Source organism: Mustela erminea, chromosome 10 (assembly GCF_009829155.1).
Source record: "Mustela erminea isolate mMusErm1 chromosome 10, mMusErm1.Pri, whole genome shotgun sequence".
Classification (NCBI taxonomy): Eukaryota; Metazoa; Chordata; class Mammalia; order Carnivora; family Mustelidae; genus Mustela; species Mustela erminea.
The window spans coordinates 58809115-58835198 of NC_045623.1; the positions used below are offsets into that span (position 1 = coordinate 58809115).

General features: G+C 37.8%; 1 protein-coding gene and 1 pseudogene across 14 annotated transcripts in view; one reads left to right on the forward strand and one right to left on the reverse strand.

The window, feature by feature from the left end:
- Positions 1-26084, forward strand: part of DOCK7 (dedicator of cytokinesis 7) — a 219732-nt gene that overhangs the window by 16172 nt on the left and 177476 nt on the right. For all 14 annotated transcript variants that reach the window (XM_032303481.1, XM_032303467.1, XM_032303470.1 and 11 more), the window contains exons 2-4: positions 12264-12369; positions 22366-22541; positions 22738-22806. In XM_032303481.1, the coding sequence (XP_032159372.1) occupies positions 12264-12369; positions 22366-22541; positions 22738-22806 (351 nt within the window). The remainder of the gene's footprint in view (positions 1-12263; positions 12370-22365; positions 22542-22737; positions 22807-26084) is intronic.
- LOC116568038 lies at positions 5532-6144 on the reverse strand (annotated as a pseudogene).

Below are 26084 nucleotides of genomic sequence, written 5' to 3' on the forward strand. Positions count from 1 at the left end.
TTTTTTCTGACTGTAACATAATATATGGTGCTGCAGAAAATTTGGAATACAGAAGGCCCAAAAGAAAAAATAAAGGCCATTCATAATTCTAGATTTAGACAAAAATCTCTCTTGGAGCTTGCATTCCAGTCATAATCTTTACAAATCTAGAAATAGCCTAAATGTCTACTAATAGAGACTGCTGGTTAAATATGTTCTGGTTCACCCATGTTCTAAACTCTGTAGCAGATCGAAAGCTGGAGAGCAGTTTTTAAGAGTGGGGATTCTTTGTTCAGATCTTGGCTCTATTCCTTATTAGTTATCTGAACTTAACCTCTTGATACTTAAGATTCTAAAATGCCTACTTCACAGAGTTTTTCTGAGGATTAAATGGGGTATAACAAATCTAACATATTATACAGTATCTGGCATATAAGTTGTAAATGCTTGATAAATATTGCTAGAGGATTATTAATTTTATGTGCTGATATGGAGTGATTCCCAAGATATATTAAGTCTATAATGTAAGGTATCAAGAAAAGCTTTTTTTATTGTATGATGTCATATATGAATATTAAAAAGTATACACATTTTTCTTGAAGGATACCTGATAAAATATTAAGGGGTTACATTTAGGAAATAGGACTGGGGATAGGTGATGGTAGAGAGATGTATTTCTTGTTTTTACCTCTTCGTGAGGTTTGTGTTTTTTAATGCCAGGTATATATTTCTTTTGTTTACTTTTTTTTTTTTTTTGATAGAGAGAGAGATCACAAGTAGGCAGAGAGGCAGGTGGGGGGTGGGGAAGCAGGCTCCCCGCTGAGCAGAGAGCCCGATGTGGGGTTCGATTCCAGGACCCTGAGATCATAACCTGAGCCGAAGGCCGTGGCTTAACCCACTGAGCCACCCAGGCACCCCATACTTTTTTTTTTTTGTTTAAAGATGTTATTTATTTATTTCACAGAGACGGAGGTCACAAGTAGGCAGAGCAGCAGGCAGAGAGAGTGGAGGAAGCAGGCTCCCTGCTGAGCAGAGAGCCGGATGCAGGGCTCGATGCAGGGCTCTATCCCAGGACTCGGGGATTCTCCTTTTGTTTACTTTTTAAAAGATGTCTTCCTGGGACACCTGGCTGGCTCAGTCAGTAGAGAATGACTTTTGATCTTAGGGTTGTGAGTTAAAGCCCCACATTGAGTGTGAAGTCTACTTAAAAAAAAAAAAAAGATATCTTCCTTTATAGATTTATTTTCTTTGTCTTTCCTCTATGTTGGAAAATCTTATTTCTCTGCTACTTGTAATAACTTTATTTACATAATTGTAGAGTTTGAACATAGTTCTGGAACCAGCCTTTGCAGGTAGGTTAAATAACAGACTGCTTTGAGATAAGTAAACATATCATATATCTTGTTTCAAAGGAGTTTCTTGTAGAATAGGGGAGCATTGTGTTTCTGTGTTTCACTTAATAAATGGGATAATGATGTGTCAGCAAGGCTCTTTCAGAAATGGTTATGTATTTAGAATTCTTCTGTGGATTCAGATTTTTCCCCTTAGCAAATATTTACCTTTTTGACAGTAATAGATAAAAAGGGATACTTCCTTGGCCTTTCCAAATCAGTTAGAAACAACTGTACTTACAAAAGACATTTGGAAGATTTATATATTGAGTAGTCTCCAAATTCATCCTTCTGCCCTATCTCCTTTTCTCTCTTTGCACTCTTGTATCTGTTTCTGCATTTCTTCCTTTCTCTCTCTCCATTGTCTCAGATACTGAGCATATAAAGATTAATGGGATGCAGGTCCTGTCCTTAAGAAGCTCACATCAGTTGTTCCATTCTAACATTCTTTCTGAACTACTTTCCGGGGCCGGGGTTGGGGGAGAATTATGATTTTTTTCTCTATTCCCATTTTTTTCCGTCCAGCTTCGAAAACATTTATTAAAGTACTCAGGATGTGCCAGGCATTCTGGTAGAGGGTGCAAAGGTAAATGAAGTCCCCCCTTTTATTGCTTGGTTTCTTTCAAGGAGATAGGTAAGTAGATTTCAAAACAATTTGATGATACTTTGTCTATAATATTGTTTGGTTATCACAATGAGGTGTTGTTTTTTTTTTTTTTTTAGATTTCATTTATTTATTTGAGAGAGAGAGCATGAGAGGGGAAAGGTCAGAGGGCAAAAGCAGACTCCGATGAACCTGAGAGCCCGATGCGGGACTTAATCCTGGGACTCTGGGATCATGACCTGAGCCCAAGGCAGTTGCTTAACCAACTGAGCCACCCAGGCGCCCTCTCAACAGGTAGTTTTAGATAGTGCTACCAGGTTGAGTTAAAGACTATACATTTTCTTTAATGGCAGAAATTAACCTGCCTTGAGACATTTATACAAAACAGGAGCCAGCATAGCATACTCCAGAAGTAAAGTTTCCTTGTTCTCCCTAATTCCTCAAGGAGGTTGCAAAGGTACCTCTGAAGTGTGAGAATGTGCCAGACATGAGAGCCATGTTCTTGATCCTTCACTGTTCCTTTTCCCTTCTGCCATACTTTCAAATTTTCCCTTCCACCATACTTTCATATTTGAGGGTTGTGTTAGTATTCCAGAAGAACCTGCTTTGCAATTTATGTGCTTATATCAAAGAGAACATTTATAAGCATTGGACTTTCCTGCTGCTGTAATCAGACTCTGTGTCAGCAAGTCCAGGTTCTTAGTTCATGGTGAAAAGCAGTCTGGCCAGTCTGCTGCCTGTCTAAATGAGCCCCCGGTAACTCTGTTTCCTTGAGTGTATACGGATACACATGAGTACTTTGAAAGCACAGCGGAGGCGTAGCTAACCTGAGTGGAACAGAACACATAATCAGGCAGGGCATTCTGGAGGACACGATACACTTTGTGAAGAATACTTGCCTCATCTGTACTCCATAATTAGTTTGCTAGTTTTGTACATTTAGGTAGAATAATAATAACTGAAGAGTTTAAAGCTAAATTACTGGCATCATTTGCATCTCTAATATATAAGGACATTTCCTGCATTACTGTAATACTGTTATCACACATTAAAAAAAAAACAATAATTCTTAATAATGTAATACCTGTCCATGTTCAGGTTTCTCATTATCCCCAGAAATGTCCTTTGTAGCTGGTTTGTTCAAATCAGGATCTAATTAGGAACCATTCATTACAGTTTGTTATATCTTTTAAGATTTTTTCTTTTTTCCCTTCTTTTAAATAGACTGTACTTTTTTTGGCCGGAAGTCTTTTTTGTTTGTTTATTTGTTTGTTTGTTTTTTATTATTTTTTTCTTTTTTCTTTTTTCTTTTTTATAAACCTGTAATATATTTTTATCCCCAGGGGTACAGGTCTGTGAATCTCCAGGTTTATACACTTCACAGCACTCACCATAGCATATACCCTCCCCAGTATCCATAACTCCACCCTCCTTCTCCCAACCCCCCTCCCCCCAGCAGCCCTCAGTCTGTTTTGTGAGATTAAGAGTCACTTATGGTTTGTCTCCCTCCCAGTCCCATCTTGTTTCATTGATTCTTCTCCTGCCCCCTTAAACCCCCATGTTGCATCTCCACTTCTTCATATCAGGGAGATCATATGATAATTGTCTTTCTCCGATTGACTTATTTCGCTAAGCATGATACGCTCTAGTTCCATTTACGTTGTCGCAAATGGCAAGATTTCATTTCTTTTAATGGCTGCATAGGATTCCATTGTGTATATATACCACATCTTCTTTATCCATTCATCTGTTGATGGACATCTAGTTTCTTTCCATAGTTTGGCTATTGTTGACATTGCTGCTATAAACATTCCGGTGCACATGCCCCTTCAGATCACTACGTTTATATCTTTAGGGTAAATACCCAGTAGTGCTATTGCTGGGTCATTGGGTAGTTCTATTTTCAACATTTTGAGGAACCTCCATGTTGTTTTCCAGAGTGGTTGCACCAGCTTGCATTCCCACAGAAAGGGTTCCCCTTTCTCTGCATCCTTGCCAGCATCTGTCATTTCCTGACTTGTTAATTTTAGCCATTCTGACTGGTGTGAGGTGATATCTCATTGTGGTTTTGATTTGTATTTCCCTGATGCGGAGTGATATGGAGCACTTTTTCATGTGTCTGTTGGCCATCTGGATGTCTTCTTTGCAGAAATGTCTGTTCATGTCTTCTGCCCATTTCTTGATTGGATTATTTGTTCTTTGGGTGTTGAGTTTGCTAAGTTCTTTATAGATTTTGGACACTAGCCCTTTATCTGATATGTCATTTGCAAATATCTTCTCCCATTCTGTCAGTTGTCTTTTGGTTTTGTTAACTGTTTCCTTTGCTGTGCAAAAGCTTTTGATCTTGATAAAAATCCCAATAGTTCATTTTTGCCCTTGCTTCCCTTGCCTTTGGCGATGTTCCTAGGAAGATGTTGCTGTGGCTGAGGTTGAAGAGGTTGCAGCCTGTGTTCTCCTCAAGGATTTTGATGGGTTCCTTTCTCACTTTGAAGTCCTTCATCCATTTTGAGTCTATTTTCGTGTGTGGTGTAAGGAAATGGTCCAGTTTCATTTTTCTGCATGTGGCTGTCCAATTTTCCCAACACCATTTATTGAAGAGGCTGTCTTTTTTCCATTGGATATTCTTTCCTGCTTTGTCTAACATTAGTTGACCATAGAGTTGAGGGTCTATTTCTGGGCTCTCTATTCTGTTCCATTGATCTATGTGTCTGTTTTTTTTTTTTTTTTAAATACTAAAACTTAGCCCACTGTCTTTATTTATTTATCCATGACACTGATTTGCTGAAAAGACTTATGGTTCATAATGACCTGCCTTCTGGTTTTTATCTGATTGCTTCCTTTGGTACCAGCCTGTTCTAGTGTTCTCTGTAGATGTACAGTTTGATTCAATTCAGGGTAAACATTTTAGGCATACTTAGTATCATACTTAGTAGATGACACAATGTTGCATTTCTTTAATAGATTGTTTTTGTTTTTTCCTGGTAAATTATTGATTTATTCAATGTCACTGCTACTGCTAGTAAAGCCTTTATTTGCAGGAGGTAGACATCTGTACTAGATGGTAATGAATATTTTTTAAAAATTACAAGTAGAAAAATATGACCGGGCGTTATATCTAAGGTGACTACTTTGTGATATTTGATGTGTGTATGTATACACACACATCACACACACATATATACCCTACATATACACAGACACATACATACAAACACAATAGATTACATATATCCTGTATTGTAATGTAAGCCTTACTTTGTCCTCTGGGTCCTGCTCAGAAAAGGTTGACCATTTTTAGTCTAGAGGAACTGACTCATTGTTCGTGAGCTGTGCTGTATATCTGCACTCCTTAGCGTGAGAACACCTTATCAAGGTAAATTCCCATCTGTTGGCATGGATAACTCTTTACTGTTTCACATATTGGGGAAACCATGTGTGAGAAAAGGAACCAACAGCTGCCATCATACCAAACTCCACGCTGTATCTTGGTTAAGGTTCTTAAAGATACTCCTTTGAGTTTCGTATTCATCCCAGAAAGGATTCAGGGCACTCCATTTTTATGTTGTTATTTGCAAACGCTTTTGCTTTGCTAGTTCTTGTATTCGATCTTCATATACTTGTGAGAAGAGGTCCTCTTCATATTTTGTTCTGTCTCAGTAAACAGTTTCCCACCTTATGTCTCCATTTCTTCTCTGGGCTTTATGTACCTGGACTGCATGTGGCCATCAAAGTACATTGGGGGTCTGGAGGCTCGTAGAGCTTTATACTCCTCCTCCTTTTATATTCTTCGTATAGAATGGTCAGAAAGTAGCTTCTGTTCCATAGAGTGTCGAGGGGCTTATAGTTAAAGAGAAGGAAGCCTTTGATGATTAATATGGGAATTCTTAGCATTTCCAGAGTCTGTTGGTAATAGTGAGTGTCTTGGGCTTTTTGTCCAGCAGGAAATGGTGGGTATCATTTTTTCCATGTTGAGTGCTTTAAGCACATCATACTGCAGAAATCCATCTGTATTTGTCTCTTTCTCATACTCTGGCTTAAAAAAATCATCCTGAGATACAATGCTGCAGTTTGGAAGGTAGTTCTGCAGATTCTTAGCCATGTTGTCTTCCTGCCATTTGTCACAGTACTAACTCCAATGACAAATGTTTTCATGATTAGCTTTGAAAATCCTGTTTTCCTGAAGTTTTCAGGTGTCAATTCGAGTCCTCCCAAGCAAAGTGGCAGAAGCCCATAGTCCCTCCTTCCACACCTCTAATTTGTTATTTTCTAATCTATTGTTTTCTTTGTTTTGCTTCTCTTTAACTTTAATGCCAGCTAGACACAGTGGTAGAGCTGTGATTCAGCCCATCAGTCACCAGTCTTGGGCTTGGATAGTCATAGCACTGATCAGCTGTTCTTTCTTTCCCTTTTTCCTTTGGGGATTTTTAGCCAGCCCTTTTTTGCCTTGTCTCTGATATATTCTCTTACCTGGTATAGTCCATGGTATATCCTCTTACCCTTCACTTCTTCCCTGACTTCTATTTTATATGTAAACAGTTACAGTTCCAAGAGATCTTATTTTCTTATTTGACATAGTACATTGCAGCTATGTGACTTTATAGTAGAAGTTCACACTCTTCTGTTTTGTCTGAACTCTCCTTACTTATCTTTTAAATTAACATTTATTTATTTATTTATTAGTTATTTTATTTTTTAAGTAAGCTCTACGTGCGGCTTGAACTCAGGACCCCAACATCAAGAGTGGTAGTAGGCTCTATAAGGCTCCCCTCTCCTTACTCATCTTTACTAAGGTTTTATTTCTGGTCCCATGAAGAATGAGTAGAGATGTGAGAGGCCCAGATTGGTCTTTCTGGATATCATGGGTTAAATGGGGCATCTGAAAGTGGGAGGAGGGTAGAGGAAAAATTAAATAGAATAGAATTTCCCTCAGGATGTGAGTCCTTTGTTGGTTATTTCCAGTGTCCTGTGGTAAATGGCCTTAGTGTATTCTTTTGTGAAAATTGTAATGCATATTGACATAAGGCAGGGGGGTGGGGGTGGGGGTGGGGAGGTGGGGGAGAACTTGTAGAAATGGTGAGAGTTGGTAAGGAGACATATAGGTCAAGTATTCAATCATGTTCTTTAGGGAGTGGAAGAAGGTATTCTCTTATAATTTAGGAGTGTAAGTAACTATGGAATTTCTGACCTACCCTTTCCACTTTGCGGTTAATATATTTTTAAAAAGATTTTATTTATATTTGACAGAGAGCACATGAACACATGCACAAGCAAGCGGAGTGGTAGAAGTTGAAGGAGAAGCAGACTCCCCACTGAGCAGAGATCCTGATGTGGGGCTTGATCCCAGGACCCTGAGATCATGACCTGCACCGAAGGCAGACTCCCAACTGACTGAGTCACCCAGGTGCCCCTGCAGTTAATATTAATAGATTATTAGATGTAAAAAAGACTTCCCTGTATTTCCCTACTATAGAGCTATCATCAGGAGTAGGGAAAATTATTATTTTATTGTTATTTTTAGGTTTTATTTATTTGAGAGAGAGAGAGAGAGAGAGAGAAAGTGAGAGAGAGCACAAGTGGTGGGGAGGGGTATAGGAAGGAGAAGCTGACTCCCTGCTGAGCAGGGAGCTAAACACAAGGCTCCATCCCAGCACCCTGGGATTATGACACGAGCTGAAGGCAGATGCTTAACTATCTGAAACACCCAGGTGCCCTGGAGTAGGAAAAATTATATGGGAAAAGGCAGTCTACAGTGGTCCTCGTTATCCACAGTTTTCACTTTCTGAGATAAACCTCAGTCAGGGAACAGATGATCCTCTTCCTGCGGATTCGGCATCTCTCTTCTCAGTAGTAGACTAATGCCCCTTACTTCACCTCATCACATAGGCATTTTTTCATCTTCTATCATCACAAGAAAAAGAGTGAATACAGTATAATAAGGTATTTTGAGGGACCACATTCACTTAACTTTTATTACAATATAGTGTTATAATGGCTCTGTTATTGTTGTTACTCTCTTACTTTGCCTCATTTGTAAATTAAACTTTGTGGTAGGTGTGTACATACAGGAAAAAGGATATAGATAGGGTTAGGTACAATCTGCAGTTTCAGACATGCGTGGGGGTTTTGGAACTATTCCCCATGAGTAAGGAAGAACTACTGTCTAATAAGGAATTTTAACTAACCAGGAACTATATTCGTCATATTTTTTGTCTTGCATACTTTAGACCATAGTATGGTTAAGAGATATTATTTTTCATTTGGGAAAATTTCCTCACTACCATTCCATGAAATCTTCTCATACATCTACTCAGTGTAAATACATCCCTTGTTTCATTTTTATTCACTTTTATTGCTGTTATAGCCCATTTTAGAAATGCTTTTTATTTTGAAATAATTACTAATTTTCTTTTTTTGGGAAATTATGTAATGTAGAAATAAGACAAATATTTGTAGCATGGGGATTATCTTTTGTTGTATGTCTTTGTTAGTCAAGAAAAGATCATCTCTTTTTGAGGTAATCATATTTCATTTATTTTAAGTTTCACTGCTTAACATTTTCTGAAATCAGGATATGTGTTCCAATTAATTGATGTTATGGTGGTTAATTGGCAAGGTTTTTCTCTATTAGCTGTGCATAAAGTAATGGCAGGTCTTAATAATTAATGACATCTTGAATTTGATGAAATTCTGATAACTCATGGTTTAGTCCCAGAAACAATGAGATAATGCGGAGGTTGGTAGACTGAGTTGAGTAGCACTGAGGAAGAGACACATAAAGAGACATAGACATAGTCTAGAATATTTATTCTACATCTCTTTGTGAAAAAGCTTTTTCATATTCTCATCTAAGTCTTGACAAAAGGATCAGGAGATTTTAAGGCCTTTAAACGCAGTAAAGAACACATAGTATATAGGCTTCATTAAAAGGCCCAGGGGGAGGGGCCCCTGGGTGGCTCAGTTCATTAAGTGTCTGACTTCCGCTCACGTTGTGATCCTGGAGTCCCAGGATGAAGTCCCACATCGGGCTCCCTGCTCAGTGCAGAATCTACTTCTCTTTCTCCCTCTGGTCCTGCCTGCTCCTTCTCTGTCTCAAATATATAAGTAAAATCTTCAAAACAAAACAAAACAAAACAAATGCATAACAGGCCCAAGGGGAATCCCAAACTGCAGTGAACTTTCTTGTCTTTTCACATCTGGTGGAAAGTACAGAGATTTCCTGTATATGCTTCCCCAGCAAGTTTCCCTTATTTATTTGTTTTTTTTTTTTAAGATTTTATTTATTTATTTTACAGACAGAGATCACAGGTAGGCAGAGAGGCAGGCAGAGAGAGAGCGGGGGAAGCAGACTCCCCACTGAGCAGAGAGCCCGATGTGGGGCTCGATCCCAGGACCCTGAGATCATGACCTGAGGGGAAGGCAGAGGCTTTAACCCATTGAGCCACCCAGGTGCCCCTCCCTTATTATTAATGTCTCTGCATTAGTGTGGTACATTTTATAATTGATGGATATATATGGATATATTATTATTAATGACAGTCCATGGACTACAGTGGGTTTACTTTTGTGTTGTTCATTCTGTTGGTTTTGACAGATGCATAAGGACATCTGCTTACCATTATAGAATCATACAGAGTAAATCATTGCCCTAAAGATTCCCTCTACACTACTTACTTATCCCTTCCTTTTCCTCCCCCCTCTAACCCTGACAACTCTGTTTTTTTTGTTTTAATTGGTTTTATAGTTTTGCCTTTTCCAGAACGTCATATAGTTGGAATCATACACAGGATTTTCAGAATGGCTTCTTTCACTTGCAGTATTCTTTCAAGGTTCCTCCATATCTTCTGTGGCTTAATAACGTATTTCTCTTTATTGCTGAATAATATTGCATTGTATGGAGGTACCTCAGTTTGTATATGCATTTACCTGTTGAAGGATAAACTTCTAGGTTTTAGTAATTATGAATAATATAGGTTAGCGTTTTATAAAACACAGAAATGGTCTAAAGTACATAAAAGCACCCATTTAAAAAAGCTGAGCTAAATCAGTATCTTGAGACTTACTTTTTTTTAACCTTTGTATCAAAATTTTCTAATTGAGTAATAAGCTCAAAATATATGGCTCAGGGGGCGCCTGGGTGGCTCAGTGGGTTAAAGCCTCTGCCTTCGGCTCAGGTCATGATCCCAGAGTCCTGGGATCGAGCCCCACATCGGGCTCTCTGTTCGGCAGAGAGCCTGCTTCCTCCTCTCTCTCTGCCTGCCTCTCTGCCTACTAGTGATCTCTGTCTGTCAAATAAATAAATAAATAAAATCTTAAAAAAAAAAATATGGCTCAGTAAATATGTGTGGAATGGTTGAACATGAAAAATGAAAGGAGGTCTGAAAGAGAAGGTGGGGGAAAAGATTGTATCACAAATCTGGATAATTTTTGGAAAATGAGATTGTTCAGAAATTCAGCTGGAGATTTGGATGAAGATGTTTAGGGCTCTGAATTCAGACTCTGGCTTGATAACTGCAGAAAGTATCAGGCTGTCCCGGAAACTAGGTCATTAGCCCTATTTTAATTTATTTGCAGTAGAATGATAGGAGAAAGTAGGGTTTAGTTTTTGGAAAAGAGTAAAAAACCCCAGAAGGCTAGTTTTATAAAATAAAGAAGTGGACGGACAGTGATCATAGTGTAGAGGTTAGATATTGACTACAGAAAAAGAATTGCACAAAATCTGTGGATGGTGGTGTTTATTTTGTGTTCTTGAGTTGTAATTTCTTTTTTTTTGAATTATAATTTCTATTTAATAAAAGTGATACTAATGTGAGGAAGTTATTAGTTACGGGATTTGGGACTCATTGAATATTTTGTTTTATAGTTTTGTGAAATATAAGGAATATGGATACTGATGAGGTATGAAGTCATTTGAATTTCTAAAATATTTTTGTTTTAGAAATGCTATGCAAATAAATTTGAAATACTAGTATGCCCCCAAGGGTTAGCTTGAAGTGATGAAACTTTTAAACTCTAATCCTAATTGAAATAAACTTAATCTGTTGTATTGTGGTAATGCTTTTGTGTTTTACTTCATTTATACTTCAGTAATACTGTATATTTTATAACATACAGTAATAATACATAATATGCAGTATTATTTCATTACTTAAGTAATACTGTATATTTCATAACCAGTCACCTGTTTTGAGTGTTGCATGTTCAGTATTTTAGGAAAAACATTGATGAATGAAACCACTGCCTCCTGTTTATATAGAGCTACATAAAATGTGGAAAAATAACTAGGAAGGAGGAAAATGCATTAGATTATAAATGCTCTAAGAGTTTTAATGAAGGGTGGTATTATTTTTAGTTGGGATGAGCTAAGATGTTTGTATACATGTCTTGGTATTTGAGTTTAGCCTAAAACTAGTTAAGAATTGAATTTGTGAGTATAGGAGAGAAATATCTTTGTGAGAAGCAATTTATATTCACTCACAAGAATGTGGGAAAGGACATGCAAGGCTAGAAAGGTGATTAGGGTCAGATTATGGAAAGCCATTAATGCCAGAGTATTAAGGATGATTTCTACTAGTTAAGTAAAATTAAGAGATAGTTTTCTGAGGCATGAATGAGGAGCTAGTGATATTAGAAAAGAAGGAGGAGTTTTTTCCTCCTAATTCTTTGTTTATAAATATTTTAGAATTTTATATCCTTAAGATATGTACATTTTAATATATATGTACAAATGTATATATACATATGTATATATGTGTGTGTATATATGCATATATATACATATATATATGTCTTATTATAGCTTCCTGCTGTGTTGAAAGCTACCGTATGTTTCCTGAAATGCCAGATACAAAAAAAGCCTTCTGTAAGTTGGCTGTCACTTTTGTGACATCAGCATAAGATATTCTACTGTATTATAGGCAGTATTTACTGAAGTATTTTATGAATTTATGGTCCTGTTGATACTCTTGAGATTTTGTTGGTTTTTATTTTTTTAATTTTTTAAAAAAGATTTTATTTATTTGACAGACAGAGATCACAGGTAGGCAGAGAGGCAGGCAGAGAGAGAGGAAAGGAAGCAGGCTCCCTGCTGAGCAGAGAGCCCAACGTGCGACTCGATTCCAGGACCCTGGGATCATGACCTGAGCTGAAAGGAGAGGCTTTAACCCACTGAACCACCCAGGCGCCCCGAGATTTTGTTGGTTTTTAAATGAATATTTAATATACTTAGTTTGCCTCCATTTTAAACATGGTTATTTTCTTTTTAAGTTAAATATTTACTTTCTTTGTTATAGAACTGTGGCTGCTGAAGTCAGGAAGCAAATCTCTGGACAATACAGCGGTTCTCCTCAACTGCTCAAAAACCTCAACGTTGTTGGCAATATATCCCATCATACCACAGTAAGTAACATCTTTAAAATATGGGATGTTAACTGGCATGTTACTGATGAGGCTATGAAAAAATAGTGCAAAGATGAGCCAGTGGATTGGGTTCCATCACTAGTCTCATAATGTTATTTGTTGCCACCCTTGTCTTTCCTGAAATTTGAGTTGGGTTAGGAGGTGTAATGCAGGTGTTGATTTCCTAGTCAACTCTGAAACTCTACCTTCAGGATTTATCAACTCTGGAATTTTATAGTGAAGACTCCCCAGATCCAAGGTGATTCATTACAGGAAAATTTAGGAATCTATTCTGGGAATATGTACTGAAGGAAATACTAAATAATTACGTAGATTTGTAGTATTTTCTGTCCCCTTTTATAGAAGGGAATATATAGGTAGTGAATCATTGCCTTAACCAGTTACTATGTCAGAATCATAAGCATATGTGTTCTTATTAAGGGAACTGGCATGTGAGGATAATAAATTTTAGAGAGAGAGCTTGAGTGGGTGGGGAGTGGGGGTTGGGGGAAGTGGGTAGAGGAGAGGAAGAGGGAGAGGGAGAGAAAATCCTAAGCTAGCTCCTGCGGGGGCTCGGTCTCTTGACCCTGAGGTCATGAGCTGTGCAGAAATCAAGCCACCTAGGTGCTCCAGGATAATCAATTTTGATAAAAAACTGGTACTTACTAGTTATAGTAAGAATATGAATTAGAAATATACATCCATTTGTCAAAAACTAAAAAAGTAATTAAAAGTGACTTGGGTAGGGGTACCTGGGTGGTTCAGTGGGTTAAGCCTCTGCCTTCGGCTCAGGTCATGATCTCAGGGGCCTGGGATTGAGCCTTGCATCTGCTCAGCAGGGAATCTGCTTTCCCCCTCTCTCTCTCTGCATACTTGTGATCAATCACTGTCAAATAAATAAATAAAATTTAAAAAAAAAAAAAAAGGAGTGACTTGGGTAGAGTTATGTATTAACATTTTTTCATTCAGGTAAGAAAGGATACCAGTTATTAAAATACATTGTATGCCAGAACATAATAGTTTGATTACCTTGTGATAACATGTTTATAATGTTTGCATTATTAAAAATTTTAAAAATGGAGTTTACATTTAACAACAGTAACACATTGATTGCAGAAGTTTTAGAATACATGCATTTGTAGGTGATTTCAGTGTACATGGAGGTGATCCTTTTAATACCCTCTCAGAGTCTTGAACTCCTTTTTTATACTGATATTCTATGTCCTGTGTTATACCTCAGCCACTCACTTCTGTAGTCATGCCCTAGATTTGGCCACTATAAATAATTGTGACCCCTCTATAATCTCAGTTTTATGTTTCTTACTCTCTGGCTACTGCTTCTTACCTTTCTTGCTCTCTTGTTCTGGTATCCTTCTTAAAATTTGTTTTTATTTTTAAGTAGGCTCCACACCCAGTATGGGGCTTGAACTCATGACCCTGAGATCAAGAGTCAGTTGCATGCTCCCTGATTGAGCCAGCCAGGTGCCTGTCTTATTCTGGTATCCAACTCCAACTGTCCTTCACCCCCAAAACCTAGAATCCATGGTCCTACTGACTTTTTTCCTGCTCCTCACACTTTCATGTTTTCTTTTCTCTCCTTACCAAACTTAAATTATTTAATGATCATTGTAATGACTCTCTTGCATGTAACCTTGAATTCCTTAACTTCTCATTTCACTGGCACAACCTCAGTGCTGTTCAAAATCCCGCTCTCCACTTAGTTCATACCTGCACTTGGGCAGCTGAGTATGGCTGGAGAAAAACATAATCCTAATGACTGGTCTTCCTCGGTTTATTAGCGTTCACTCATGAAGGCTTTAACGTTTCCAGGCAGATAGTATGTTTTCCCAGTTCATTCATTTCCCCACTGTTACAGTTTGCTTATTTCGTGCCTCCTACTCTTAACCCCTAATCACTTTTTCCCATTTTTACTCCTCAGATAATTTGGCTTCATATTGCACTTGTGAAAATTGAAGCAAGTCAGAAAAGAACATCCACATACTCCTACCACCATGTGTATTCACCAGTTGTCATCTGTACCCATGTAGTCTACCTGTACACCTGTGACTCTAGGTTAACCACTCGTGGACAAGCGGAGGGATGAGTCAGTCCCTACTTGGCTCAGTTATTGAAATGCACCCCTTTAGTAATTCTCCCTGCTCCTTTATCACCTTTTCTCCCTATTTACCCAGTCATTCCCATGAGTATACAGACATGCTGTTATTTCTCCCATTTAAAAAAATCCTTCTGTTTTGCCCTACTTTTCTACCTGTCCCCAGCCTTCTGTATTTCTTTGCTCTTCTTTGCAACACAGTTCCTTCAAAGGATTGTCAGAGCTTGCTGACATCAATTTGTCTTCTTGTGTTCTCTTTGATAAAGTATTTTTAACTTTTAGGAATCTTTAAACATACATAGAAACAGAAAGACAAGTATAACCATTGATATTTTCTTAACAACAATGCTGTTATCACACTTAACCAAAATTAACAGTAATTCCTTGGTATCATCTAATATCCAGTACCTGCTAAATTTCCTTGATTATCTCATAAATATCTCTTTATAGTTGCTTTATTCAAATGGAGTTCCACATAAAATCCACCGATAGCATTTGGTTTTAGCTCACTTGTGCTAAAACAAAAATAAAAACTAGTTTCTTCCTCCCCCAACTTCTAACTTTGTTTTTATGCCATTGAGATTATTGAGAAAATTGAATTAGTTGCCTAATAGAATTGCCCGGTTTTTTTGGATTTTATGTTTGCTTCCTTATAGATTTGTTTCTCTAGCTCCTTCATTCCCTGTAGCTGACTAGGATTCTGGTTCAACTTTTTTGAAATTTCCTCCTTATAGACTCATTTCTCTATCATTCATATTTCCTCTAACTGATTAGATTCTGGTTTAACTTTTTTTTAACAGCTTTATTGGAGTTTGAATCACACACCGAATAATTAACCCATTTAATTTACAAATCAGTGGATTTAATGTATTCACAGATGTATGCAACCATCCCCACAGTCATTAGAACATTTCATCACCTCAGAAAGAAACTCCTCATCTGTCACCTGTTAACCTCCCATCCCTAGCCCAAAACAACCTCTGTCAAATACCAGAATTTTGATGGTGCACCAGAAAGGATTGAAAGAGATCTTAACACTAAATATGTCCTCCAAATCCCAACACAAATGATTGTTGAAGAAAGTGTGGTAACGTTGCCTGTTAGAGGTTCTGTAGTGCTTCACTATTGCTTCTCATCACCCTTTAACCCTGCTTACAGCCCAGCCATGCTCTTTCTTTCTTTCTTTTTTTTTTTTTTCAAAAGATTTTATTTACTTTCTTGTCAGAGAGAGAGCACAAGCAGAGAGAGAAGCTAGGCTCCCTGGCAAGCAAGGAGCCGATGCAGGACTTGGTCCCAGGACCCTGGGATCATGATCTGAGCTGAAAGCAGCTGCTCAACTGACTGAGCCACCCAGGTGTCCCCCAGCCACAGTCTTCTAGAAAATCATGTCGTAATCTCTTCCCTTGGATCAGTAAATACAGGATCTTTCCTTGGAGTCTTGCAAAATAATTTATAGTTATAATCAGCTCATCACCACATTCCAAGACTAACCCAAGCAGCTGTCTCTGTTGGGCATCAGAGGGAGGGGAGGTAGTTGTAGCAAACTTGATTCTGTGATCCAGGTCTAGCTAACACCGCCTCTAGAAAGCCAGTGACCTGTGTAAATTTGGGAAACAAGATTGTTTTTTGGTATTTTTAAGAAAGTCACAGCTTCCTTCCCTTCCCTAAGACTTACTCATGTATGGTTGGTCATTCTTTGAGGAAAGATTAATTTTGAATTAGATATATGTAAGGACTCCCAGCTTTTGTCATTATTTTCATTGAATATTCATTTGTGACACTTTGAATCCTGAAAAGTATGCTGCCCTAGAAATAATACTAGGCAGAGAAACATGACCTAAAATTTTGTTTTAAAAAGTTCACTTCAATCTATCTGTCTGCCTATCTATCTATCTATCTGTCTATCTAACTTTCTATATTGTGGTAAAATATATGTAACATAAAATTTATTATTTCAACAATTTCTAAGTATATAATTCAGTGGCATTAAGTATATTCACAATATTACGTAATTATCACCCCCACTATACATCACCACTGTCCATTTCCAGAAATTTTTCATTATCCGAAACTGAAACTCTGTAGACCCATTAAACAGTAACTCCCAGTTGCCCCCTCCTCCCAGTCCCCAGTAACCTCTGTTCTGTTCTATAAATTTGTCTGTTCTATATACCCTATAAAGTGCGGTCATATAATACTTGTTTTTTTGTCTCTGGTTTATTTCACTTAGCATTTCTTCAGAGGGTTGTCCATGTTAAGACTCAGTAATATACCATGGTATGTGTATACCACATTTTGTTGATCCATTCATCTGTTGATGGACATGTTGTTTCCATGTTTTGGCTGTTGGTGTATCACTGCTGTGAACATAAGTGTACAAGTGTCTGTTTGAGTCCTATTTGCAGTTATTGGGTGGAAGACCTAGACTTGGAATTACATCATATGGAATTCTGTTTTTTGGTATGATTATTTTGGGAACATTTGAAAGGCTTCTGATTTCTTTATATCCTCTCCTATACTTGTTTTCCATTTTTTTATAATAGCCATCATAATGGGTGTGAAGTAGTATCTGTGTTTTTGATCTGCATATCCTTCATCCTGCAAATTTTGTTATGTTATATTTTCATTTAGTTCAATGTATTTTTAAAATTTCACTTTTCAGACTTTTACAATTCATGGTTTATTTGGAAGTATATTGTTCATTTCCTAAGTGGAGATTTTCCTGTTATCTTTCTGTTGCTAATTTTTAATTTGTTTATATTACGGTCAAAGAACAGACTGTGATTTCAGTTCTTTTACAATTGTTGAGGTTTGTTTTATGGCTTAGGATATGGTCTGTCTTGGTATATGCTTTTTGGGCTTTTGAAAAGTGTGTTTATTCTATTGCTATTAGGCAGACTGTCCTATAAATGTCAGTTAAATCCTGTTGGTTGATGGTACTGTTGAGTTTTACCATATCCTCATTGGTTTTCTGTCCAGTTACCTGTCAGTTGTTGAGAGAGAGGTTTTGAAGTTTCCAGTTTTAATTGTAGATTTTATCTTATTTTTCCTTTCAGTTCTCTTAATTTTTCACATAATTATAGCTGTTTAATACATACACCTTTAAGATTGCTGTGTCTTCAGGGGTGCCTGAGTCAGTGGCTCAATGGGTTGAGCCTCTGCCTTCAGCTTGGGTCGTGATCCCAGGGGCCTGGGATCGAGCCCCGCATCAGGCTCTCTGCTCAGCGGGGAGCCTGCTTCCCTCTCTCTGCCTGCCTCTCTGCCAACTTGTGATCTCCTCTCTCTCCCTCTCTCTGTGTCAAATAAATAAATAAATAAATAAATCTTAAGGGGGTGGGGGAAGATTCCTGAGTCTTCTTGTTGGATCATAGCTGTTATCAGATAATGTCCCTTTTTATCTAATACTTTACTTTGCTCTGAGGTCTGATTTTATTTTTTAATTTTTTTTTTTTAAAGATTTTATTTATTTATTTGACAGAGAGAAATCACAAGTAGTCAGAGAGGCAGGCATAGAGAGAGAGAGAGGGAAGCAGGCTCCCCGCTGAGCAGAGAGCCCAATGCGGGACTCGATCCCAGGACCCTGAGATCATGACCTGAGCCGAAGGCAGCGGCTTAACCCACTGAGCCACCCAGGCGCCCTGATTTTATTTTTTAATTTTTTAAAGATTTTATTTATGCATTTGAGAGAGAGACGGTGAGAGAGAGCATGAAAGGGGAGGAGGTCCGAGGGAGAAGCAGACTCCCTGTGGAGCTGGGAGCCTGATACGGGACTCGATTCTGGGACTCCGGGAACATGACCTGAACTGAAGGCAGTTGCTTAACCAACTGAGCCATCCAGGCCCCCAAGGTCTGATTTTAATATAGCCACTTCAGAATTCTTTTGATTAATGTATGTATGGTACATCTTTATCCATTCTTCTATTTTCAACTTCCATATATTGTCTTATTTGAGGTGAATTTTTTGTACACCATACAGGTGGGTCATACCATTCTGCTGTTCTCTTTTAATTGGTGTATGGAGACATTTAAATTTAATATTATTATTATTATTATTATTTTGCTAGGGCTTTATTCTGCCATTTTATTTTTTGTTCTGTTTTTTTTTTAAATTAATTTATTTGAGAGAGAGAGAGAGAGATCATAGAGGGAGAGGGAGAAGTGAACTCATTGCTAAGTAGGGAGCCTGACATGGGGCTTGATCCCAGGACCCTGAGATCATGACCTGAGATGAAGGCAGATGCTTAACTGACAGAGCTACCCAGGTGTCCCTGCTTTTTTTTGTTTGTTTGTTTGTTTTTTTCCAATTTCCCTCTGAGTTATCTGAACATTTTTTTAGATTTCCATTTTGATTATCTGCAGTCTGATTGAGAGCATTATCTTTGTATAGCTTTTTTAGTGGTTGCTTAGGTAGTATATTTACATAACTTATCACAAAACTAGTGTTGACACTTTAACAGTTTGAGTGAAGTCTAGAAATCTTATGTACCTTTCCATCCCTTTACCCTTTATTGTATTATATTATATAGACCGCCTCATATGCTATCCCAACAGTAAGAGGAAGAAGTACCTTGTTATTACTGAATGAGTAGATGCCCCTACATGGTCTCCATTGACACTGTGGAGGTGGGAGGCTCATAGCTCCTAGTAGGTATGAAAATCCTCGTTCCCTACTCTGACTTCTTTGAATCCATGCTTGGTGGGGAGCGTTGGATGTCTTGTTACAACTTTGAGAGGGTGAAGTCTAGCTTTCCATTTGGCCTTGCTTGTGTAGGTATTGGTGGGCCCACAGTTTTTCATACAGTGTTTGGCTGAAGTAGAGTGGTTGTTGTCTAAAACTTTTTTGTTTTGCTGGGGTGCCTGAGTGGCTCGGTTGGTTACACATCTGCCTTCAGCTTGGGTCATGGACCTGGGGTCCTGGGATCGAGCCCTGTGTTGGGGTCCTCGTTCAGTGAGGAGCCTGCTTCTCTCTCTCCCTCTCTGCCTGCTAGTGCTTGTGTGAGCCTGTGGGCTCTCACTCTCTGTCAAATAAATAAACTTTAGAAAGAAAGAAAGAAATGAGGGAAGAAAGAGAATTCTTCTATTTCGCAGTGCTGCCCCTCTCTTGGTCCTTTGGCTGGGGGGAATAGGATTTTATTGGGGCTCCCCTCCCCCAGGTCACCCCATGCCATGTGTCTTGGTGTTTCTGGTTTGTGAGCTTTTCTAGCTCCAAACGTGGAGTATATAAGGCAAAAAGAAATTTGAGCTAACCCACGGTTACACCATTTCTTGAGTCCCGAGGTCCCTGCTGATTTACCTTTTTCTCTACCTTTTAGAGTCTTCCGATGTTTATTTTATATAGACTGTCCGGGATTTATAGTTGTAATTAGTGGGGAGAATAGGGAAAAATATGTGTGTGTACTAGTGACTTTAAACATTGAACACTTTTTTGAGTGCTGACTGGCCATTCCTGTGTCTTCCTTTGTGAATGCCTTGTCAACTTTACCCCTGATTTGGGAGGTTGGTTTGTCTTGTTACTATTGAGATATAAGAATTCTTTATATATTGTAGACACCAGTCCCTTGTTAAATATGCTTTGTGAATATTTCCTCTTACTGTGACTTGCCTATCCATTTTAACTATCTTTCGATATGTCAAATTTTTCTCTTATAAATTCTGTGTCATGTCTAAGAAACCTTTGCCTGCTCCCAAATCATGAAGATGTTTTCCTATTTTTCATCTAGCAGTTTTATGGTTTTAGTATATTTATATTTATGTCCATGATCATCTCAATTTAAATTATGTTGTGATGGAAGGATTGAGATTCATTCCCCCCCAGTATAGATACCAAGCTTTTTCAATTGTGGTTGAAGAATATTCTATTTCCCTGTTGAATTGCTTCTTTCCCTGTATTAAGAACAGGGGTAGGGGGTATCTGGGTGGCTCAGTGGGTTAAGCCTCTGCCTTCAGCTCAGGTCATGATCTCAGGGTCCTGGGATCGAGCCCCGCATCGGGCTCTCTGCTTGGCGGGGAGCCTGCTTCCCCCTTTCTCTCTCTGCCTGACTCTCTGCTTACTTGTGATCTCTCTTTCTCTCTCTGTCAAATAAATAAATAAAAGCTTAAAAAAAAAAAAGGAACAGGGATAGTATATGGTGTATAAACTATACATCATGATAGTATATGATGTACTTAAGAGAATAGGTAAGGTGGAATGCTTATGAATGAAAAACCATGAATTATAGATCCTGATGACCCCTTTTTAAATTTTGCACTGTCATTAGTGGCTATTTTATTTTCAGGAGTTGAGTTCGTTTTATTATTTATTTATTTATTTTTAAAGATTTGATTTATTTTTTTGACAGAGATCACAAGTAGGCAGAGAGGCAGGCAGAGGGAGAGAGAGAGAGAAGCAGGCTCTCCCCGCTGAGCAAAGAGCCTGATGTGGGGCTTGATCCCAGGACGTCCCAGGATGCTGGGATCATGACCTGAGCCGAAGACAGCGGCTTAACCCACTGAGCCACCCAGGCGCCTGTTTGAGTTCTTTGAGCATAAATGCCCTTCTTCACAGAACGGATGTACTAACTTTCTCTAGCTTACAGGGTTTGGGAGAAGTTTGAATGAGAAAGCATATAATGATAATAACGACTCTCATTTGAGTGTTTATGATTTGCTAGTCACTTTTTACTTTATTTAACTATCTTTAAAATGTTGCTTTACCTGTTGGGGGTTGTTCAGTCCAAAGCATCATAGATTACAGCACCTTCTATTTTGTAACACATACCTGTGAGTCTCAGTGTTTTTACCTAGTTGAGCATCTTGAAAAATTACATATTCTTATTTTCATTGGTCCACAACTGCACATTTGTTATATAATTCTTCACAGTTTTGCTTAATATTTTTTCTCATGTTAGATAAGAAGTAGGGTGTCTTACTAAAATGTATAATTTCAACTTGGCTAAGGAATTCTGTGAATATTCTGTTATTGCTAATAGATACTTTTAACAGATTCTGTGTATTACTTTCCTGTGGCTGCTGGAACAAATTACCACAAACTGTGTGGCTTAACACAACAGGAATTTATTCTCTCACAGTGCTTGAGTTCATAATTTAATATCAGTGGGCAGAAGTCAAGGTTTTCGTGAGGTTACACTCCCTTCAGAATCAGTTCCTTGCCTTGTCCGGATCTGGTGGCTGCTTGAGACCGTATCAGTTGTGTCTTTAATGCCAGAATCTTCAAATTTCTCTTTGCTGTGTCTTGATGTGGCTTTCTCCTCTGTGTGCACCAAATTCCCTATGTCTCCATATGAGGATATATATGATTGTACTTAGGACTTACATAATCCAGGATAATGTCCCCATTTTAGGATCCTTAATCATATCTTCAAATACCCTTTTATTTGTATTTATTTATTTATTTTGCCATATAAGGTCCATGGGTTGGGATGTGGAGATCTTTGGAGGGCCCAGCCTGCTACAGACTGGTTATATGTTTTACTAGAATAATCAACAATAACATCAAATAAAAGTAAAAGTGCTGCTTATAAACTTAGCATTGACAATTCCAAGGATATAAAAAAGAAAAAAAGAATCCTTCCAATGAGCGTTTCGTCACCGTGAAGTATTCTAAAACTGTTAATTATTATTACTGACCTTATGTGAGGGGAATGGGCAAAGTCTAAGTGAGAAGATTGGTATATTGACCCAAAAGTATAAACAAGTATAAGAAGGCCTACACCCTGTGGTTTCTTTAGTGCCTCTGGCTGAATCTCTGCTGACATTTTAGAAATAACTAGGTTAAAAGCATGTATTTTTTTAAAACAGTGAATTTCCTTTGGTTAAAGTTTTAAAATTTTTATATCCACCTCTCCCTTTCTACCCACCTCTCACACCCACCCTTCTTTATAAAGGTGCCCCTTACTGAAGCGGTGGACCCCGTGGATTTGGAAGAATACCTCATTACTCATCCTTTAGCTGTGGATTCTGGACCTTTAAGGGATTTGATTGAGTTCCCTCCAGATGATATCGAAGTTGTTTATAGTCCTAGGGACTGCAGAACCCTTGTGTCAGCTGTACCTGAAGAAAGGTAAGGTGACGTTTACCTATTTTTGGTTTGAGTGTAACTATGGAAAGGCTACCTCCCTTGATTCTATTTAGATCCTCTTTCTTGTGGTAGTGTTGTTTGTTGTTGCCTAGTATATGGTAAGAACTGAAGCAACCAAATTTACAAACATCGGTGCTTTCCTTACTAAATTACAAATCTGTTTTCTTTTTTAAAATAGTGAAATGGATCCACATGTTCGAGATTGTATAAGAAGTTATACAGAAGACTGGGCAATTGTAATCAGAAAGTAAGTCATATGTTTATTATAACTTTAAGAAATGCTGAGTAAGATCTATAAGTGGATTAAGGTAGATTAATAATAATTATGAGACCTGAACATTCATTTAAAAAACAGCTGAAGAAACAGAAGAAGGACATTTTGTATGTAAATATTTTCTCCTTAGGAGTTCTGCAGTTACTGCAGCCTATATCACTTAACTTGCCTTATAAAATAATAGTTTTTTCAGTAGTATTTCTATATTATTATAAGTAATTAATAACTAATAATATATAACTATAATAATTTATGGTCTAACTTTTGGGAAATCATGGGTAGGTATTGATGAATAATTTGCATTTCTCAAAAAGAATCCAGTTTTATTAAAACTTAAGTGGCTAAATTAATTTGAATAGCCAGCTTTCCAGATCAAGCTGTTTGAAAGGTCTCCACCCTTTACTAACTAACTAAGTATTTATAGGTCATTGACCAGTATATTGAATCAGGTAAATATTTTTAAAAAGTAATGTTTTGTTCTACCACAAAATTTATTGTTCTAATGAATGTATTTGAGATATCAAGTCAGGTTAAGAAAAAAAAAATACGTTTCCTTTGCTAATTTTAATTTGCATAATGAAGAGTCTTCATACTGAAAATTCTTAGCCTTATTTTTCTAGAAGAAAAATAAATTACTGAAGTAGTGGAGAATTCTGTTATGATATGGTTTTCAGAAATGAAGTTACCTGTGCTAAATTGTACTAGAAACAGTCTTGTATCCTTTGCTTATTGTTTTGCCCTTATGGCTGCTGTCTTATTTCAGTGGGTTTAATATTGTGCTAAGCATCGCTTGGGGATACTGCTGACATGCTTTTTAGTTTTAGTGTGACCTAATAAAAGCACAGTCTGCTACCTTTTATAAAGAAGAGCTGTTTTTATGAACTTACCATTTTGATAAGTATTTCAATAGGTAGATTTTAGACATTACTGAAGAAAACTGTTCCTGTGTCAGATAACTCAGGTTTTTACCTCTGTACACGTATTTTGGAGACTTCTAATTAGAAATCTTAATATAAAGAGATTAGTTGCAAAACATTAATCTCAGAATCATGGAGTCTGCTACTTAATTCTCCTGGGGTTACTGACCTTGGTTTAGGCAAGAGGGTAAGGTAGTTAACATTTTGGGGTACTTACTGTGTATCAAGCATTTACTGGGCCCTTGACAGTCAGTCTCAGTTAAGGTTCCAACAGATGAGCTCAGGCTCAGAGTAGTTAAGTAATGTCTTTGAGGTCTCCCAGCCAGAAAGTGGGATAGTCTGGATTAGAACCTAGGGACATCAGGTTCTAATGCTTCAGTTTTTCCTGTAACATCAGATATTATTTTATTTATTATCTGCAGTAGTAAATGGCAAAAGGGCACTTTTGTTGGGCTATAGGTTTTAAAGTATCCCTGAAGGATGGAAGATAGGGTGCGATTGGAACGTAAGAGAAAATCATAGTACAGAATAATCTAAGGAGAAGATATCTATAAAATCCTCGGTAGGGTTGTAAGCTCAGAAGTAGTGAATTCAGGCAGGGGAAGGGGTCTTGGGGTAACTGTTGGACATTTGGTTACTTTGACCCCTATACCATGTGTGTACAGGAATGCCTGCAGAGATATCTATGCCTTTTTTAAGAGCAATGTTTCTGGGGGCTTGAGCTGATAATATAGTGCTCAGGGTGGGCATGCCTTGGAAGAAGAGGCCCCTCAGACCCAGAAGAGTGGATACTGGCAGATTCTGCCTGACAGCATGATTGCCTCTTCTCCACAACCGCCGGATATGGGCTGAGCAGAATAGATAGTGTTTTTAGGCGGATATGGAGTTACGGATTTAAAAATGAGCACAGAACCCAGAATTGCCCACAATTTAATGAAAACCAGCATGCTTCAAAGAGAATTATCAATCTCCAAGTAACAGAACAATTTAAAGTTGGCAGTAGTTAATAGAACACAGATCAAAACCTGTAAGTGTAATTAATATCCTCAAGGAGACATGAAAGGACGTGGTAGACATATGAAAATCAACTAGTTATTTTAGAAATTAATATTTTTTTCAGTGAAAAAATATTAAAAATTCAGCAGATGGGCTTAATGGCGGAGTGGGCATGACTGAGGAGTGGAATAGTGTTCCATAAGACGAAACCACACCATTCGTCTATAATTCAGCACAGAAGGATAAAGGGACAGAAAGTACTTCATTTATTTACTCATTCAGCAAGTACTTGCTGAGAGTGTGCCAGGCACTATGCTAAGCAGTGATGATGCAGCAGTCAACAGATCTGTGCCCTCGTGGAGCTTACTTTCTAGTTGGGGATGAGGGCAATGGATAATAAACCAACACAGATAAATACTAGTAGGTGTGGTGGAGGTGACTCTTATGGAGAAAAAAAAGTAGGGTGAGGAGGATAGGGAGATCCAAGAAGAGCGGCTCAATTTCCTGCTTTGTAAACTAATCAGAAGAGACCTAAAGGAAGTAAGGGAGTGAGCCCTCTGGATATCTGGGGGAAGATAGTATTAGGCAGAGGGAAGAATAGCACATGCAAAGGCTCCATACTAGAAGTGTGCAAGGAAAGAGGTCAGTGTGGCTGGAATAGAATAAATGAGGGACAGAATGCTGAGATACGAGGTCCTAGCAATGGTGGTGATGGTGTGCGGGGTTGGATGGGTAATCATAGAAAGTCTTACAGCAATCAGCTAGAGGTCAGAGTGATAATTTAGAAAGAATACTGATCATGAATCATGTCATTCTTCTCATCTCTTGTGAATTATTCTGTCAATATTTTAGGACATAAAGGAGATAGAATTGAACACACTTCTAGTTTATAGGAGCGGCTTAGCATGCAATTTTACAAATTAAGGAACTTAAAACATTTTATGAAGGATAAAACCTTTCATGTTATTATATTGAATATCTTTATTTTAGTTCTTTCAGAGAAGAATGCTTTCTTTTATTTTGTGATTACACTGGGATAATGAACATCATGTAGCTGCTATTTTATTATCTTTGGCAACAAGACACAATATGAATCATTCGTATCAAGTGTGATTCTTTACTATTTCATAAATTCAGTGGTGGCAGGAACCATATCATCCTCTGTAATCATAATTGTTTTTGCTCCAATTAAAATTTTCCCCAGGTGGGCTATATGAGGTGTGGAACAGTATTTGCTCTTTTTTTTTTTTTAAATTTTTTAAAGATTTTGTTTATTTATTTGAGGCAGATACAGAGAGAGAAAGAGTGCATGAGGAGAGCAATAGGGTCAGAGGGAGA